The 20426-nt window shown below is 37.5% G+C and overlaps 1 protein-coding gene across 1 annotated transcript in view; it reads left to right on the top strand.

Moving 5' to 3' along the window:
- The window catches only part of LOC126366988 (neuropeptide FF receptor 2-like), a 54935-nt gene extending 38452 nt beyond the window's left edge, over window positions 1–16483 (top strand). Inside the window, exons 6-9 of the mRNA XM_050010332.1 lie at window positions 7387–7555; window positions 10156–10271; window positions 11759–11839; window positions 16304–16483. Coding sequence (XP_049866289.1) covers window positions 7387–7555; window positions 10156–10271; window positions 11759–11839; window positions 16304–16483 — 546 coding nt within the window. The remainder of the gene's footprint in view (window positions 1–7386; window positions 7556–10155; window positions 10272–11758; window positions 11840–16303) is intronic.
- The last annotated feature ends 3943 nt before the right edge of the window (window positions 16484–20426 follow it).

Here is a 20426-nt window from a genome sequence, read left to right as displayed (position 1 = left end):
GAATATCGATAGTTTAATCGATACTGTCAATCAATCAATCAATCAATCAATAATACTTTATTGCACAAGAACATATATAAAGGACATAAACATACGAATAAAACATAAGCACAATAGGCGGCCTTATAGCCTGTCGATAGTATCGATACAATGGATGGCTCAAAATGTGACAATACTATCGTAATATTGATTAGTAATCATTATGCCTTCTTAGAACATCAATAGTGTCGATACTATCGATAGTATCGATAGTTTGTTATTTTCGAACAACAATACCTACTATCGATAGTATCGTTACAAATAATAAGCGCTGAAAGCTTTCACATAATACATCTCGTACAAATTTTACGACCATGAAGGTGCCCAGTTAAAGCGCAAACCTCTGGTCGGCTCAGGGCGTAATCTGTGAAGGTCAGATTTGAATCGAACCTAGCTGATCGGTAGCGATAAGGGCTGAACGAAGGAAATCGATGACCACGCCGGGGTCCTAAAGGAACAATCTAGAGGTAAAAGATAAATTTCTCAAAGGTATTTTTCCACGACCACTAAAGAGAGTTTTCTATATCACAGTCACTGGAAGAGTATAACAATTTTCAAGAACAAAATATGTTGCTTAACCCTTTCACGGACAGACACCATGGGTCATTGGTGGTTCATAATATGTAGTATGACACCTTGGAATCGGAACGTCCGTATAAATTCTGTCCTTGAAAGTGTTAATGGAAAACAGCTCTTACGCTTGGTTTCTTTGAGAACAATATAATTTCCATATTACAATTTCACGTTTGCTGTTTAATGCAATGGTAAATACTGTTTGTTGTTTAAAGTTTACGTACTTACAAACCAACATCTTATATGTAGACCAACACCAACATTCTCACTGCCGGGTAGACCCCTTTTCAATTAAATGTGGTAAGAAGCATAATACTTCTCTACGGGGCTCTGAACTACATTAGTGGAAAAAGTTACAAACTTAAATCAATTTATAAAATCCGATTTGTACCTTTACCGGTAGGTACCGGGTTAATCTAGGATTTACCACTGAGTACCAATCTATCCTAAAGTTTGCTTACCACACAGCATATTAAAATTTTATGAACACGGTCATCTCCTAAATACATCACTATTCGGAAAAAGCGCAAAGAAATATTTTCTTGTTTCATACTATTTGTTTTTAACCCCCGACGCAAAAACGACGGGGTGTTATAAGTTTGACGTGTCTGTGTAAATGTGTATGTGTCTGTCTGTGGCATCGTAGCTTCCAAACGGATGATCCGATTTTAATGCAGCTTTTTTTGTTTGAAAGGTATGTTAATCGAGAGTGTTTTTAGCTATGTTTGGTGGAAATCGGTTTAGGTCTTCAAGGTCATCAGGTCGTTTGTTAAGTGTGATAGGAATGTTACACGCTCAGTTTGCTTGCAAGCATTATTATAAGTTAGTTTTTGCTTTGGAACAAGTTTGTATGGATAGAACGCTGCCTGCGTTTCCACAGAATTTAATGTTAAAGAAACCTTTGAAATGAAATCTCTACCGCGTAAGTTTCACCGTTTCTGTACAACTTGTTACCCGAGTGCGGCGTAGCAAAAGGAGGGTTATGTGTTTGACCGCTATGTATGTATGTGTGTATGCACGTCTGTTCCAACGTTACTTCGAAACCATCTGGCAGAATTTAACAAATGCGGCGTCACTAGAAGCGTCTTGATTATCCGATGGTTATTATGCAATGTGACGTCAAGCAAAATTCAATGTGGAGGACAAAAAAATGTTTGGGTATCAAATGAAAGGGCTTAATTTGCACATTTCAAATATTTACATATCACTAGCTTTTATTTGCAGGTTTCCTTGTATTTACTCGATAATTAAGTTGAATTGTTGACTGCTCGAACATGTTTGGGATAGGTTTTATCTCCGGATCTTACATAAATTCAAATTCAAATAATTCAAATAATTTATTTTCAGACCATAATAACGTCCATAGAAAAAATAAATAATAATAAACACTAAATAAGTACAAAAATTGTTAAAAAATAAAAGTACAAATACATAAAAATTATAAACAAGAAATTAAAATTGAAAATCATTAATAAAATTTACGTAACAATAAAAAAAAACACAAAATCAACCTAAATTAGATGGCAGAAATGTAGTGTGGAATATATAATATTATCATTTCTCCCTTTATAAAACATGTTTCGGAAATGAATTATCTTAAGAAATAAGACCCTAATAATAAAAGTTTAAAAACTCTTCTTCTTTGCGACTCGATGGCGATTAATACTATAAAAACACAACCCCGTTTAAAAACTAAACCCAGACTACGGCAAAATCACGTTCTAAAAAGTGTGAAACAAGAAAAAAGGAATTTCTTTCTAACAGTGAAGTTCTTCCTAATAGTGATGTTTAGAAGATAGGCGTGGTCGTATGCCAATCTGTCCTAAAAGTTTCCTAATCACGGCACGTGGGTTGGGTTTTGGGTTCGCGTAGTCGAGTTTTAGTTTTCAAACTTTTATTTGTTTTAAACAAATATCCTCCGATCACGGGATGACGAGTTATCCCGTGATCATGGCACTTGCAACAGTGTCGAAATATCGGGAGTCTCATATCCCCATTTAAACGCGGTAAGAACCCGTTATTATGTGTTTTAATTATGATAATAACCGCGTAAACTTAAAACAAAATATCCTCCGTGGTCCAGTGCTTGAGCGTTGGGCTCACGATCCGGAGGTCCCGGGTTCGAATCCCGGTGGGGACATATCACAAAAATCACTTTGTGATCCCTAGTTTGGTTTGGACATTACAGGCTGATCACCTGTTTGTTCAAAAGTAAGACGATCCGTGCTTCGGAAGGCACGTTAAGCCTTTGGTCCCGGTTACTACTTACTGATGTGATGTCAGGGGCCTTTGGCGGTTCAATAGTCACCACCACCAGCCACCAGGGTGAGGTTGGAAATACACCTCACAACCCACACGCTAGAAGAAGAGAAGATTTGTTTTAACTATTATACAGTTTGTTGCTTGTTGTAGTTGGAATTGCCTGCCGTCGATACGTGTTTCTTCCCTCAGTCAGCAAATATTTAATTTAATTTAATTTAATTTAATTTCATTTCATTTCATTTCATTTCATTTCATTTCATTTCATTTCATTTCATTTCATTTCATTTCATTTCATTTCATTTCATTTCATTTCATTTCATTTCATTTCATTTCATTTCATTTCATTTAATTTAATTTAATTTAATTTAATTTAATTTAATTTCATTTCATTTCATTTCATTTCATTTCATTTCATTTCATTTCATTTCATTTCATTTCATTTCATTTCATTTCATTTCATTTCATTTCATTTCATTTCATTTCATTTCATTTCATTTCATTTCATTTCATTTCATTTCATTTCATTTCATTTCATTTCATTTCATTTCATTTCATTTCATTTCATTTCATTTCATTTCATTTCATTTCATTTCATTTCATTTCATTTCATTTCATTTCATTTCATTTCATTTCATTTCATTTCATTTCATTTCATTTCATTTCATTTCATTTCATTTCATTTCATTTCATTTCATTTCATTTCATTTCATTTCATTTCATTTCATTTCATTTCATTTCATTTCATTTCATTTCATTTCATTTCATTTCATTTCATTTCATTTCATTTCATTTCATTTCATTTCATTTCATTTCATTTCATTTCATTTCATTTCATTTCATTTCATTTCATTTCATTTCATTTCATTTCATTTCATTTCATTTCATTTCATTTATATTATCCGGCCAAATAGTAAATGCAATTTACGGAAAATCTACAATAAGTACAATTTAATCCACATTTGGAGCTAGCAAGAGAAATGTGTCAGGATCGAAGCAATTTGAATTTCATAGTCTCTGCTTACCCCGGTGAGAATAGGCGTGAGTTTATGTATGTACGTCTGAGTTGAGTTATCAATTAAACGTAATGATTGAGTTGATTCATGTGAATCCGCGGAAAAAGCTAGTAAGATTGTATTAATTAAGTCCTTTCATTTCATATGTAACACGATACCCGTGGATTTTTGTTTTTCTTTATCAGTTGTTGTATCTTATTTCCTTTACTTCGGCGCCATATTGAATTTAGCGTGACGTTACATGGCTTATAACTAACAATCCAGTCGCCTGTAGTGACACCTCATTTGTCAAATTCTGATAAGTGGTTTAGACGTTGCAAATAGGAACACACACTATAGACGTCAAACACATACCTCCTTTTTGTTTCACCACAGTCAGGTAAAAAACTTTTCAACTCGCATCCAGTTCAAATGCATTCCGTCTGCACAGATTGCGAATTCTAAAGTGAACTCAGCGGAAACAAATGCTTCTGTACGGAAATTTGGTATTACATACGTTTTAGAGGAATGTTTCTATGATTTCGCTGGATATAATAAAACTTATATCAAATATTTCCTTATTTGATACCACTAGATGTATCTAGACTAGTATATATTGTCCGCTGGTGTCAGGGTTACTATTGAGCCTCCAAAGACTCCTGACATGACTCATGTACGAGTAGCGACTAAATACTTACATCAGTAAGTAGTAACCGGGACCAACTTAACGTGCCTTCCAAAGCACGGATTATCTTACTTTCGGACAATCAGGTGATCAGCCTGTAATGTCCTAACGGAACTAGGGACCATAAAGTGATTTTTGTGATATGTCCCCACCGAGATAACCGGCATGGGGCAAGAGAAGTATGTCAGAATCGAAGCAAATGGAAATTCATAGTCTCTGCTTACTCTTTTGGGAAATATATGAGTTTATGTTATGTCCTCACTGGGATACAAACCCGGGGCCACCGGATCGTGAGCCCAACGCTCCACCACTGGACCACAGAGGCTGTCTAGTTACGTACATTTATATCATTCCAAAATTTAGAATAATGGAGTTTTTACGAGTTACGGATTTAATATTGATAATTATAATGTTGTCATTGTATTTACTTAAGCGTACCTAATGAAATTAATTTTAATCATATTCACATTTATATTAACTCACATTATTTTAATATCTAATTGAAATTGTAAATTAAATATATTGGAATTAAAATTGTACACCTAGACTGGTATGCTGCAGTGGATGTATGTAATATTGTTTAAGACCTTCTTGACCTGTAGCAATGCAATAAATACATTTGAATTTGAATTTCCAAAGTTGATCATGCTTAAGTGTAATTATGGTTATGGGTTACTTGGGTGCATGGGGAAAAAATTGCTACTATTAATTTAACATAACGTGTAGATCAGTACAATTAGTGATTATATTTCAATACAGATAAACTTTTACAATAGCTTCAATGTGAGGTACGAGTTCTCTCGAACGGTACGAGTAATCTCCCTATCCATGAAGGCCCGTGCCCCAGCAGTGGGGACGTTAATGGACTGATGATGATGAGGTACGAGTTAGATCTGTAGACAGAAGCGAGTATTGTGAGATTCATTAGCATATTGTATCACTCGAGATTATGCCAATTCTGTTATATCTAACACTACTATAGCAATCATCTTATCGGTGTAGCATTCTCCATGCTACTTTTTTAGGGAAAAGTAGGGCAGTGGTTTCCCTTTTTCCTTCCGCCCGAAACAATTAGGCAAATTGATTTTTTCTTATGTTTTTATCATTTTGTATTTCCTGTGTGTCTAAAAAAAAGTTCGGTTTTGGCCGAGTTTGACCACCAAGTAAGGAGTTGGGGACGTAGCGAAAAAGGCAACCTGCTTGAAATGGGACTGGGTTGGACATGTTGCCCGAATACCCGATGACCTCTGGACCAAAAAAGCTACAGAGTCGGTTCCTGCAAATGTTGCCAGATGTCGGGGAAGACCACGAGAAAGATGGCGCGACGAGTTAGACCGCTTTTCGAAACGGTGGCACGAACAAGCTGGGGACAGGGAAGAGTGGAAAAGGGAAGAGAAGCCTTTGCCCCGCAGTGGGACATTGCGGGCTATTAATAGGAAATGTTTCGAAATAAGCCCACCTTTTGTAACATCTTGGACTTTCGGTTTTATGTTTTTTAATATTTTGCACAATAAATAATATATGCATAATATTTATATATATATATATATATATATATATAAACCTACATTTTCTACGGTTTTCACATCCATTATATTACTTCACGTCAAAATTGACTGAGCACGATGCCTGTTATATTATTTCGTACCGGGTGAGAGCGCTCAGCGCTCCTAATTTGTTCGGCCATGTAGTTAATCATATATATATATACATATACAGTAAATCTATACGTTAAAAAACCACCGGTCAAGTGCAAGTCGTACTCGCGCACCGACGGTACCGAGGCTTTGATTTTGCCGTTGAAGAACTATTGTCTCTGAACTGTCGAAAAATTGTGAAACGTAATATACTGCTTACAATTTAACGTATTATTATTCGTCAGATTATAATCTATCGAAGTAAAACTGTTAAATCACAATCTTACAATTGTCAAATTGTCAACTGTCCGACGGCTGTCCCAGATTGGTCGGCCTTACAGTAGACCGTTCTGTGTCCATAGAGTTAGGAATAAAACACAGGTGTCAGTCAAATAAAATAAATGCTCTTCAAGATTGTGAAATCAAGTACGTATTTATTAATCTAAGTAATCTATAATTCTGACATCACATGGTAAGAAAAAATGTATCAAAATTTAAAAATCTGAAACGTATCATTCAGTATACTTTTCGTGTGTAAGATAAATATGCTGGCGGCATAGGGGTGGCCCAAGCCTAATTATTCGACAGTTCACAATCTCGCGAGATTCAAATCGATAGATTATAATCTAACGTTATTTACAATTTTACGGTGACATCTCCATACATCTAAACAAGTCGCTATTAGTTTACCAACTGCCCAAAGTTACCCTGCGATTGCGACGGAAATTCCACATGATATCAACTCAGGAACATGAATCATTGTATAACAAGACCAGGTTTGCTCAATCCTATGACAAATCGCCATTGGTAGCCCATTGATGACGTAAGTATTACCATTCTATTGGTATCTCCAACATTCCAAGGACGTAAATTTTATTATTAAAAATTAAGTGAATTACTGACTAATGTATTTAATTACTATTATTTGTCACATATATGAACATAAATCTTTAGTTCATAAAAAATGTACGTACTTAAATCTTTTACTAAAAGTACAAAATTTCCTTGCAAAGTAATTGAAAACATTGGACGTGGGTAACTTATTTTTTACGAAATGGCAACACAGGGTCGGATAACGTCAGCTGGGCTAACCTTGAAATTCTAACTGTCACTTTTGAGCATACCTGTTCTTCTTATACCATGGTCTGAATATCATCACCCTATCACCCTGTATGTTACATATGTCTTCCTTGTCCAGGGTCTAAGGCTGATGAAGGAGAGAAAGCGAGTCGCGTGGATCCTCCTTCTCCTGGCGGTTCTCTTCGCACTGTGCTGGATGCCGTACAACATCATGCAGCTACTTCTGGACATCGATGCTCTCAATACCAAGGACCTGAGCTTCTACTTGCCTTATGCTCTATTCATAGGTGAGACTTTTTTATTTGGTTTATACTTAACTTTAAATGTAAAAGTGGCCTGTTGGTGGACAGCTAGCTAAAGGTAACAGCTGTGAGACGTCATTCGGTAGCCGTGTACAGTCATAATGAGCAAAATAATGTACCCACTTTAGGACTCTGTCGCACTAACATATTTGACATTTAGTGAGACTTAGAGTTCAATTTGTAAAAAAAGTTAATGTGACATGGTACCAAAGTGTATCGTGACTGTACATAATAATAATATATTTTTTACAGGAGGATCGACTCACAACATAATTCAATTTTCAAATACTCGTAAGTGATCACTTGGTTTAGGCTCGGCCTTAAAGAGCCGAGATGGAGTCATTCCAGACATAAACAATAATAATCCGTTATGGAAGTGACATATAAATAATAATTAAAACATAATATAATGGGGGTTATAAGTTTCATTAAGGACCTTTCGAAGCATCTCGAGGCAACGCACGACCCGAGGGCTGGCAGCAACTTTTGTCAAAGGGTTGTGACTACGCGCCGCCTTGGAATGGTGTTCTTCAATAGAATTCAGTGTTGTTTCAACCGTTTATAGACTTTTATTATATGAAATTACAAAAATAGTATGTAGCTTCGTCAATGACGGAAAACGCAGTGCCGGCCCCTTCCTCTTGACAAGTACGAGTAAATGTCACTTTGACATAATATGAATTTTGATACACGCTCAAACAAGTTGGTTGGTTAGCTCTTCAAAAGAGAAGTGCTGCCAGTGTTTGGGCATTTTGCCTCGGTGTGATGTAACTATGTGTTTAATAGGAGGAGGAGCTCGGTGGCGCAGCGGTTAACGCGCTCGGTCTGCGATTGTTGAAGTAAAGCAACTTTCGCAAAGGCCGGTCATAGGATGGGTGACCACAAAAAAGTTTTCATCTCGAGCTCCTCCGTGCTTCGGGAGGCACGTTAAGCCGTTGGTCCCGGCTGCATTAGCAGTCGTTAATAACCATCAATCCGCACTGGGCCCGCGTGATGATTTAAGGCCCGATCTCCCTATCCATCCATAGGGAAGGCCCGTGCCCCAGCAGTGGAGACGTTAATGGGCTGATGATGATGATGATGATGTGTTTAATAAATATTTTTTGATAAGGGCATATACTAGGTTCAAGATAAATTATGAATTCTGATTACTAAATAAACATTTTCTTTTTCTATTTAGCTTATTTTATCAAGAAAAACGTAATAAGAAGTCCACCATTAATTTTATCACGTTATTTTATGATGTCACAGTATGCTTTTTCATACAAGTGTCATAGTAATATCGTGTTTTGACGTTCAGTAAAAAGTAACTGATTGACTAGTTGGAATATGACGACCGGTTGCCATATAACCATAAAGTTGAAGTTGACTAGTTGGAAACTAGGCTATACCTGGTTCTTACCGCGATTAAATCAAGGATATAAGACTCTTTTTAACCCGGTATTGGTGCTAATTCCTGTAAATACCATCTAATTTTATTTTAAGTTATATCTGTCATTTTCTTATCCGCCGAAAAGGAAAGGGACGGGTAATCGACAAGCATAAAATTTATGGAACACACGTCAATTTTAAGGACAATCTAAAACAACCGGCTAAAAATTTTACATCAGTCAATAACCCGACACAAGTAAGTAGACAGCACGTCAAACGGATTGCATACCAGCGACATACCTTTTTGATTCGCCCGGGTTATTCATTCATTTACTCATTCTTCCTAAAATTAAGAGCTGTGAATCATCCGTCCCTTTCCTTTTCGATGGAGATGAAAATGACGGATATAACTTAAAATAAAATTAGGCGGTGTCTGCAGGAATCGGGGTCATTATGTATTTTAATTATGATAATAAACGTGTTAACCTTAAATAATGATACAAGTAATTGTTTATTTATTGTACAAAAAATATACAATAATATAGAACATCACATGCAAAGTAATAATTATTTGGTTTAAAAACTATTAATTTAGAGCCAGACAGAGGTTCCCGAACTAGGGAAGTGCCTGTGTTTTGGGCAACCAATTTAGAGTAATTTAGCGTTAATTATTTGCACAATGTAGAAAAACATGTTTATAAAAATAAACACAGCCTCCGTAGTATAGTGGTTAGAGCGTTAGCGGGTTCGATTCCCCATGGGGACATTGTCGAAATCACTTTGTGAGACTGTCCTTTGTTTGGTAAAAACTTTTCAGGCTTGAATCACCTGATTGTCCGAAAAAGTAGGATGATTCCGTGTTTCGGAGGGCACGTTAAGCCGTTGGTCCCGGCTATTCACAACACCTCTACCAACCCGCTCCATACCCCCTCCGGTTGATTGAGGGGAGGTCTGTGCCCAGCAATGAAATGTATATAGGCTGTTTCTGTATGTTATGTATGTAATTTTATTGAGAAAGAAAAAAACAATCTATTTTGTTTTCTGTGCATTTCTGTCTTGAATCACAGTAATAATATCATTGTAAGTTTTATGACACTCTAAAAGTTCCGTTTCTTTCTTTTTTCTTTCAACTTCCACCACCATTGAACAATCAATCTCGCCTGTCTTAACTGCCAAATTGTAGGGGAGTACAAATTAATAAGTTGGTTTCGCAGGTCACGCCAACTCAGCCATCAACCCTATAGTGTACTGCCTGATGACTCGCAACTTCCAAAGGTCGGTGAAGAAGTTACTATGCGGTCGAGGGATGTGCCAACAAACTAAGTTTACGGTAAGACAAATACACCTATACATATTATATTAAAAAAATATGTCTATGATACGGTTGAATTACGATTCATTTATAACAAACATTACAGAAGGAAAAAATTAAGGGAAGAGAGGAAGGGGTAGATCTAGGAGAACATTTTGGAAACAAATAAAAGAGAAGGTGCAGGTCGTGTCGTATCAGGAGGTGAAGGTTTTGGCGGGAAGAAGAGAGGAATGGTGATTACTCCACCGACAAGAGCGCAGCAGCAGACGGTTGAATTATTTATCGAGCTATACTCGAATATAGTCGTTAACTAAATGTTATGTTAGTTTATTAGATAGATAATAATCAATAGGGCTAAACTCGACTGACTGGACAACACTGCCTACTTTGACAGATCTCAAACTTAAAAATATCTTTATTAATTATGTTCTTCTCTTTCTATCGTGTGGGTTGTGAAGTGGAGTACCAACCTCATCAACCCTGGTGTCAGAGTTACTATTGAGCCGCCAAAGGCCCCTGACATGGCTCATGTAACGACTACTTACTTACGTCGGTAAGTAGTAACCGCGATCAACGGCTTGACGTGCCTTCCGAAGCACGGATCATCTTACTTTCGGACAATCAGGTGATCAGCATGTCTTGTAATGTCCTAACCAAACTAGGGACCACAAAGTTATTTTTGTGATATGGCTCCACCGGGAATGGTACCCGGGACCTCCGGATCGTGAGCCCGACGCTCAACCACCACGTAGGTCGTTCATTATGGTTATGTTATGTTAAGTTATATTTTAAATCCTTAATTTTTACATTAATGGCCGCCTCATCCGCCTAAAACTACAGCAACTTCTCACAATCTATATAAAGCCTAATTCGTACCATGCATTGAAGCTACTCGTATGTTACCTATAATGTTCTGCTCTGCCTAATAATTTCAACTTATTTAACTTTAGTTGAGATTAATAGGAGAGGATAATACGATATAGCACTAAAGTTTCAAATGTATGAATGCATAATAAGTTCAAAAGTAAGCATCTAACTATGTCTTTCTGTTAGCTTTTCACGCTTAAACTAATGAACCGATTTAAATTAAATGAAAGAATATATATTTCATTTATATATTATATATTATTTTAATAACGGGATAAAAAGGGGATGAAAAATAACTTATCGCGCGCGATAATTATCATTACACGAGTATGATTTAAATTTTATTATGAATTTAATGTATGGAACGGTACGGACGGCGTGTATTACAAAAATATAGTTCCCAAAACCCACGAACTTTTTGTTAACTAATGGAAATTAATTGGACCCTGAAGCAAACAAACTTTGACAATGAAATATTACTCGATTAGAAAACGCAGACCACGAAAATAACCATAGATGTATTAAGCCTAACAAAAAGCTAGTTTTCCATTAGGTAATAAATTACAACCAATTTTGCCAAATATGATGATTAAAATTTAATATTCAATAATTTCCAATCAAATCTATCTTTGTTACAGTGGCGTTGCACACAGAAGCCCGAAGGTTCATCCAGTGATTATGAACTCTATCACGAACCTCATAAAAGGTGCTATTTGCAGGTACGTTGCAGGCAATATCAATTATTATAATAAATAGAAGCGGACGATGTTACACGTGTTCAGTGAATTACGGACATTTATTTATTTATTTATTTATTTATTCGTAGGGATATGCCTTGTGACATGCGACATGCCTTCGTTTCATACAATTTAACGAACTAAAATATTACATTGAGTAGCGAATTATAAGGAGGGACTACAAATCCCAATGCGGTGTTATAACATATTAATTCAACAAGTAAATATAAAATAATAAAATAACGAAGGTAAGTGGTCACCACAGCATACGGCATTGGGTTGGATGGATTGTAATGTCTGAAAATATTTTTTTATTATTATTATTGGGATTGAAGAGCTCGGTGGCGCAGCGGTAAACGCGCTCGGTCTGCGATTGTTGAAGTTAAGCAACTTTCGCAAAGACCGGTCATAGGATGGGTGACCACAAAAATTAAAGTTTTCATCTCGAGCTCCTCTGTGCTTCGGAAGGCACGTTAAGCCGTTGGTCCCGGCTGCATTAGCAGTCGTTAATAACCATCAATCGCACTGGGCCCGCATGATGGTTTAAGGCCCGTTCTCTCTATCCATCCATAGGGAAGGCCCGTACCCCAGCAGTGAGGACGTTAATGGGCTGATGATGATAATGAATAAAATAACGGTTTTTTGCTTATATATTTTGCACTACATACTAAATACTGACATATAAGAATACAAACATACACACATACACGAATACCTTTTATTTTATTTAGTTTTTTTATTAAAAATATATTTTACTTTTCAGCACGTTCATTTAAAATATGTACTTAATTATAAATTTCAAAATATGCCTAGACTTCGCGTCCATTTTTTGTTTAATGTGTTACCTGATTACCTTATCGGTTCCAACTGAAAATCAGCGTCATAGTCTAGGCTATGGCATTATGCTGAGGTGGAACCGTTTCGGCATACATTCATAGTTGCATTATTTTGTTTTAATATGTGAAAACAATAAGTATGTCGAATAAATATTTTTTCTTTCTTCTTTCTTTCTTTTTTAATTAGAATACAGATGGCGCTATATAGATTTCCCTTCGTTAACTTCGTTTAATTTCATGGATAACAGACATATAAAAACTGCCTATATACGTCCCACTACTGGGCACAGGCCTCCCCTCAATCAACCGGAGGGGGTAACAGACATATGGATCTTCTATCTTTGTTTTTGGGATTTGAGTCGGTGGTCCCGGTTACTACTTACTGATGTAAGTGAGTAATCGTTACATGACCCATGTCAGGGGCCTTTGGCGGCTCAATTATAATCCTGACACCAGGTTTGAAGAGGTTGCTAATTCACCTCACAACCCACACGATAGAAAAGAAGAATGATGACCCTTTTTACTACACCCAGGCACAACACATTTTCTACACATTATTATTCTGATCAATATAGGTAGCAACTGCAAATGTAGCGAAGCAATATAGGTAGCAACATAATTATAATATGCGTACCAGATACAAATATCAAGCTAAAATTATTTTTATATAATATGACTCTGCCGTTAGATTATATTTTTTAAATAATTATGTGTGCTGATATATATTCTATCTGCATGCCGTAGTACTTGTCTTCTTTTTAAACCTACCACACTGCTTTATTTACATACAATTTATTTGTAATAATGGAAGAGCGGGGCCTCCAAACACAGGCTATGTCGCTTAAATGGAGACCCCAATCCACCAGTAGTTAAGGCTTTATTGTAAAAGAAAATAAACATTTTTAATTTTTTTACCTACCCCGAGCAAGGAGAAAATAGGTAAAACGTAGCGTGTAGCCTGGAAATCTTATTAAATTTTCTGTATCTAAAAGACACGATCATTTCGAACATTGTATAAATAAATAAAAATTGTTTAATTAAAACACATAATAACGGGTTCTTACCGCGTTTATATGGGGATATGAGACTCCCGATATTTCTATTTTTTTTTATTGTTATTTTTATTTATTTTATTTGTTATTTTGTATTTTTATTACACATACATACATACATAAACTCACGCCTATTTCCCACCGGGGTAAGCAGAGACTATAGAATTCCATTTGCTTCGATCCTGACACACTTCTCTTGCTTCCTCCACATTCATCAATTGCTTCATACACGCACGCCGGTTCAGAGTATTCAGAGTATATGTTCGGTATTTTTATTATGTGTTTTAATTATGATAATAACCGCGTAAACTTAAAACAATGTATAAAAATTGTTTATTTTCAGACAACTTAAGTCCATAGAGTGTTAGTAACAATACCCTTAAAACTATGTTAGCAATTATCATTATACTAGGTAGGCAAGAATTATATAAAACAAACAAACATTTAGATTAGTGGGACCGGCACCACTCGGTAGCCTCACCGACCTTTAGTGACATGTAGTTCGATGAACCTACCGAGTAGAGCAGAGTCCCATCTATCCCCAAGCATCCTTAGGACACTATTCCCGCTCCCCCGCACTCGATATAATAATGACGCAACCTTTTTACGCATAATTGCATAAAAATCGTCCACGCTAGCGTCAGCAAACATGCCAGACGCACTACAGTACCGGGGAAGTCGGAACAGAGCCCTAAAGGCATTATTATATTGGACGCGCAGAGAGTTGTAAGCGTTCTGTGTGAAGTTCGCCCACAGACTGCTCGTGTAGAATGTCTGCATTAGCTGCGCTCTTGAAATAATTAATCTTTCGTTATAAATTATAGTTTGCCAACTACCTCTGTGGTACAGAGGTTGAGCATTAGGCTCATGATACGGAGGTCCCTGGTTCGAATCTCGCTGTGCACATACTACAAAAGTACTTTATGATCCCTAGTTTGGTTAGGACACTACAGGCTGATCACCTGATTGTTCGAAAGTAAGATGTTCCGTGCTTCGGAAGGTACGTTAAGCAGTGGGTCCCGGTTATTACTTACTGTTATAAGTAAGTAGTCGTTACATGTGTCATGTCTGGGGCCTTCCTTGATGAGGTTGATGAGGTTGGTAATCCACCTCACAACCCACATGATAGAAGAGAAGAACTACCACTGTGAATATTTATTCAAATTCAAAATATCTTTATTCAGTAGGTAACATACTTACACTTCGAATCGTCAATTTTTACATAACGAACGTCTCATCCGCGTAAAACTACTGCAGCTTCTCACAACCTGTATAGCCGGCGAAAAGAAGCTGCAAGAAAAACCTCGGCACAAGGCCCTAGACGTTTTTCAAAAAAATAAATAAACATAAATAAATATTGTTATACAATTATTTATTAATAAATAATCATAGAATTTTGTTATTATGTTTTACTTAGCTAAGGTTGATTAGAGAAGAAGTACTAGTAGGTATTCGACTATCATCTGTATTATAGCATGATATAAAGATTAATACTACGTAGAGAACGGACAATCTTCGCCCCGCGCAAATTTGCACTGACCTCCCCGCTGGGTGTCATTTTAGTCTAAAAGGCCGTTAACCGCTCAGGAGAAAGGGAACGCTCGCACACGATAATAAAGATATTTTTGTACGAAGTGTCTGGTCTGTAGTTATAGTGTACAACATAGTGGGAGCAAAATCAAGTACTTACTGAAATTGAAAACCTCAGGTCATAAGCTGTATGGTTTTAGATGAGTCACGTATAATAGCATTCTATTGTTTACATTTTTCATGGATTTTCTTTTGACTACATTTAAGCTTAGTATAATAAATTTTATATCAGGTTGTTTTGTTAGTCTACTCTCAGTGGTTTGCGAGTTTACATTATTAATGGATTAAGTAAATAACAGACTCCGTGGTCTAGTGGTTTGAGAGTTGGGCTCACGATCTGGAGGTTCGGATTCGATTCCCGAAAGGGACATTGTCGAAATCACTTTGTGAGACTGTCCTTTGTATGGTAAGGACTTTTCAGGCTTGAATCACCTGGTTGTCTGATAAAGTAATATGATTCCGTGCTTCGGAGGGCACGTTGCGCCGTTGGTCCCGGCTATTAGTCGTAAAATCACCTCTAACAATCCGCACTGGAGTAGCGTGGTGGAGTATGCTCCATACCCTCACCGGTTGATTGAGGGGAGGCTTGTGCCCAGCAGTGGAACGTATGCAGGCTGTTTATGATTTATGAAGTAAATAACATCAAAATCTTGATGTCCAAATTCCTATTTAATACGTAACTAACACCTGAGGCTCCTGAGACCTGAGGGTCAGTAGATGTATTTATATCTACAGTCATTAACATACGAGTATAACCCGACCGAATTAAATGGACACCGCGTCACGAACAATGCGTCTTCGTGTTAAGGCAATGGATTCTTGCAAGTAATACGTAAGCCAAAGTTCTGTAAGCAAAATGGCTAAGCCCTCATTTTCGTTTTAAATAAAATTTAAGTCTTACATAAGAAAAACCTACTCAAATACAGATTTTATCTATATCATCTATCTATCTTTATGTCTACCAACAGATGAATGCCCTGCGCTACAACGGTCACACATGCGGCGGACAGATGGCGCGCGGCATCGAGACTCGTGCGCACACGACGCAACTGAGCCACGTAACACGCTCCTCGCGCCGCACCGCGCCCGCGCATGCGCTCTCCGTCGAGATGCTACAGCGACACGGCCATATTGACTTCAAACGCTGATGTTACGACGACGCCTGGTCTAAGTTCTAGGCGGATTTGTTTATGTAGACTATACTCGGGTGACAGCTGTCAACGCTCACTGTAATGGCGTTCTGGTCCCATTTACTACTTATTGACAGAGGCTTATTACGGCTAAATAATAGGTAACCAGGGTTGCTAAGATTGGTAATCTACCTCACAACCCACACGATAGAAGATGGCCGGATGACAGCTCTTAACGCTCTCTGTAATGTCCAGGTGAGAGCCCTCAGCACTCTCCTTAAGGGTGTAGGGACCCTCGTTTAGTTCTCTCCGTTGCTTAGATGGCGTGCGTATAGCAGATTCAGTGTAAAACATAAATCCCAACAAAAACATTTTAAAGAAGAAAGAAAGAAAGAAAGAAAGAAAGTATTTATTATTAGAGGACACCACAGTAACAATACAAACACAGTAGGGGAAAAAAAAAAAAAAAAAATATTTTCATGTCAAATGTGCCAAGAGGAGATCATATCAGATCTCAAGTAGAGCCAAGTTTGTAGCTCTACACGTGCTAACTATATACAAACCCAATGTCTACAAACTCTACGTGTTTGGCAAAATATGGGGCTTGTCCATTTCGTTCCCACAAGAACTGTAATAACAGAATGGCAATGAACAGTCAATAAAATTGCCCATGGCGACTTTATTAAAATAGTTTTTTTTTTTCACTTTAAGCTCATGTGATGGTGGCGAAACGGCCAAGACACATAATCGTTTACAAACCTTTTTTATATGTATGTAGTTTCTAATAATAAGAAATAAAAATAACATTTAAATGGGAAGTTGTCAATAGCTTCAGACCCAGACTAAACCTGAAGAAATTAAGAAGGGTATATAATATTTTTTATTGTTTGTAGGTTCTTTAGACCTTCAAGTAGTGGCAAAAAGGTGTAGAGCTCATTTAACTTAGTTTATTTATGAAAAAAAAAACAATCACTAAATGATGTGGTTACACTTACGCCATCAACTGTCGCCGAAAATTATATAGCGGTGGTCCCAACACCCTTAAAGTCTACATGAGAGCTCTCAGCACTCCTCACTATCTGAGTAAGAGCCCTCTGTGCACCCCGTTATATCTGAGAAGCGTTCAGTGCTGCTCATAAAACTATAGTCACCACAAAAGGTGATTGGATATAAATACAGTGTTGAGTAATTTATGAACAGTTCCCTTTCACATGTTTCGAGTGTGATATTAAATAGTAATTGCGATATAACTTTGCTGGTAAATATTTGGTGTAATTCACTCTCTTTATTTAAGAGCTGTGCTATTGTCGGTGGAGTAAACGCCATTGGTCTCTTCTTCCCGCCAAATCCTTCGCCTCCTGATACGACACGACCTGCACCTTCTATTTTGTTTCATAAATGATCTCCTAGGTCTAACCCTTCCTCTCTTTCCTTAAATTTTTCCTTCTATGATGTTTGTTTGTTGGTGTAATTAAATGTATAAATTGTATTATATTACTGGTAGTATTTAATCTTGTGAATTCACTTAGATTTAGACTTGACCTGAGTTTTATTTGGCTGAAATTCTAATTTTGATTTTATTGGTGAACTGGATTTTCATAATTCTGTTGGCTGATATAATATACACAGTGAAAATCAAGTGTTTCCTGTTTGTGCAATAAAGTATTTCGTAATCATTAAAGCTCTAAAGTTCAAGAAGAACTGTGAAAGCGTTAGGCATAAAGTCACTGCCCGCAACAATTTCCTCCATAAGGTGACATCAACGGAATGGGGAGCTTCGCCTCAAGTTCTGCCAACAACTGGTTTGGTTTTATGTTTTTCAGCCGGCGAATATGCGTCTCCTGTGAAGAGTCGCTTTGCCCATACATAACTGGTGGATGCAGCCTTAAACGAAACATGCCGGATTATCACTGGTTCTCTTAAATGACCCCGGTACAGATGCTGTATCCACTGGCTGGAATTGCGCCACCAGATGTTCGCAGAACGGTTGCAGTTTAGTTGAAAAGGCTAAGCTCGAACTGGACTCTCGTCACCCTATGCATAAGTACCCCACAGTGCATCAAAGGCTCAAGAGCTGTAAAGTGTCTCAAGAGCGGGTGTCGAACCAGCTGAGAGTGAGGCTCCCCAAGCTAGATGCAGTCTTTGGCGCAGGACAGCGACGCTACCTACTCTGTTTCTTCCCCTCTTAGAAAACCTTTCACCGGATCATGAGCTGACAAGGCCGACCTGGAAATCTTTAAATAGATACCGAACACAGGTTGGCCGAAGTAAAGATAACCTGTCCAGGTGGGGTTTTCTCAACGGATCGGACCTGGGCTGCGTGTGTGGTGTTACGCCACAGACTATGGCTCACCTGACATCTTGCCTCGCGAGCCTTGATACCTGCACGCGAGAGGAGTTGAAGGATGCCGCCGAAAATTAAGTCCGGGTGGCAAAATACTGGGCTGAAAAAATCTGAATGCCATTGAAACGACAAGAAGAAAAACTGAACTAATTAATTGCATTCGCATTCTTTTTACAAAAAGCGCTTAGCCATGTTTGCAAATTATTATTAGTTTTGATGAACAATCAACATGAAAAATAAATATTTATACGTGCCCCGGTGCGCGCAATCACTGTGCGGGCAAATATTCGAATCAGATCTGACGAAATAACGTCGTTGTCCAATTTCAGAACTCGAACATATAAACTAAACTGATAAGAAATAATAACAACGGTTCGCGAGCAACCTTCACGCTTCAAAACTAAAGTATGAACGAGAGGCGGTGAGGTAAACCTAGCTCAGACGCTGGTGAGGAGCGGAGAGTTGCCATTCTATATGTAGTGTTAATCCTTATTCTAGGGCGTAACTCTATTTGTTATGCGACGCTTTACTCTCGAGAGGCTAATTTCGAGATTTCTGACTCTGCGGTTCTTGGTTCGAGACGCTCGAGTAAATCGTCCGCAATTTGAAAGTTTCCCAGACTAGTTAACTTAGATGTTTCAAATGAATAGAGTCAGCTGTGTTATTCTCTGAGGCTCAATTCAGACTCAGCGGATGTGCCGCGAACGCGCCGCATTTGCGCAGACACAGTAACAGATAGATATTCTTCTTTAGGTGTGCTGCTGCCAAAAGATTTTTTGGAGTACCGAACTGAGCTGGCTACAAGTTGGTAGTAAACTAGGGCTCGGCGATCCAACTGTGTCATGTTAGAACTTGTAGAAGTGCATCGTGCAAACTTCGCTAGCACATTCTAGGCCATCTGCAATGTGCGCCTTCTGTCGGATTTGTGGGGAGTTAGCTGGTCAACTAGTTGCTTCCTTCAAACACAAATGTAGTTCGCGAGCGAATAGCCTCTTAATAGTGCTCGCCTCGTAGGTAAACACGTGTCAGGGACAGATAGAAGTCGTTGAAAACTCCACTGAGAAAATGGACTTTTGTCAATGTGGACTACAGCGTAGCCGTATTAGAAAACCTTTAGTTTTAATGTTTTTTTTTTCTTATTCGTAACTGGTTTTAAAAATATTAAATTTTGTGTGCATTCCTTTGTGTGGAACATTCTGGAACAATATTTCTTTTGAACACTCAAGGGTAAGGTAGTAAGCGTGATGCTGATTGGCGTATCTGTTCACCACAAACATAATATTTAAAATTCACGCCTGTAATCCCTAACAGGAAGAGCGACCGCAATTGCTAGATAAAATATAAATATAGCATCTCTGTACAACGAATACCGGGACTACACATACGCCGCGCGTGTAAAATATTAGGGACACTTAGGTACTTATAATATATTTTCTTCGCTAAAAGCGTTGTAATGGTATGCTAACTACTCACCGCTTAACTCTTTCATCACTATCTTGAATAATATCATAATATCCTTCATCTTGTACCAGTAATTTTCCAATCCCCGAAAAGTAAAGGGACGGATGATTGGCAACCGTTAATTTTAAAATGAATGAGGGGATTAATGAATAACCC

Source organism: Pectinophora gossypiella, chromosome 5 (assembly GCF_024362695.1).
Source record: "Pectinophora gossypiella chromosome 5, ilPecGoss1.1, whole genome shotgun sequence".
Lineage (NCBI taxonomy): Eukaryota > Metazoa > Arthropoda > Insecta > Lepidoptera > Gelechiidae > Pectinophora > Pectinophora gossypiella.
Note: the sequence above shows the minus strand (reverse complement) of the source record. Positions and strands in the feature narration are given on the sequence as shown.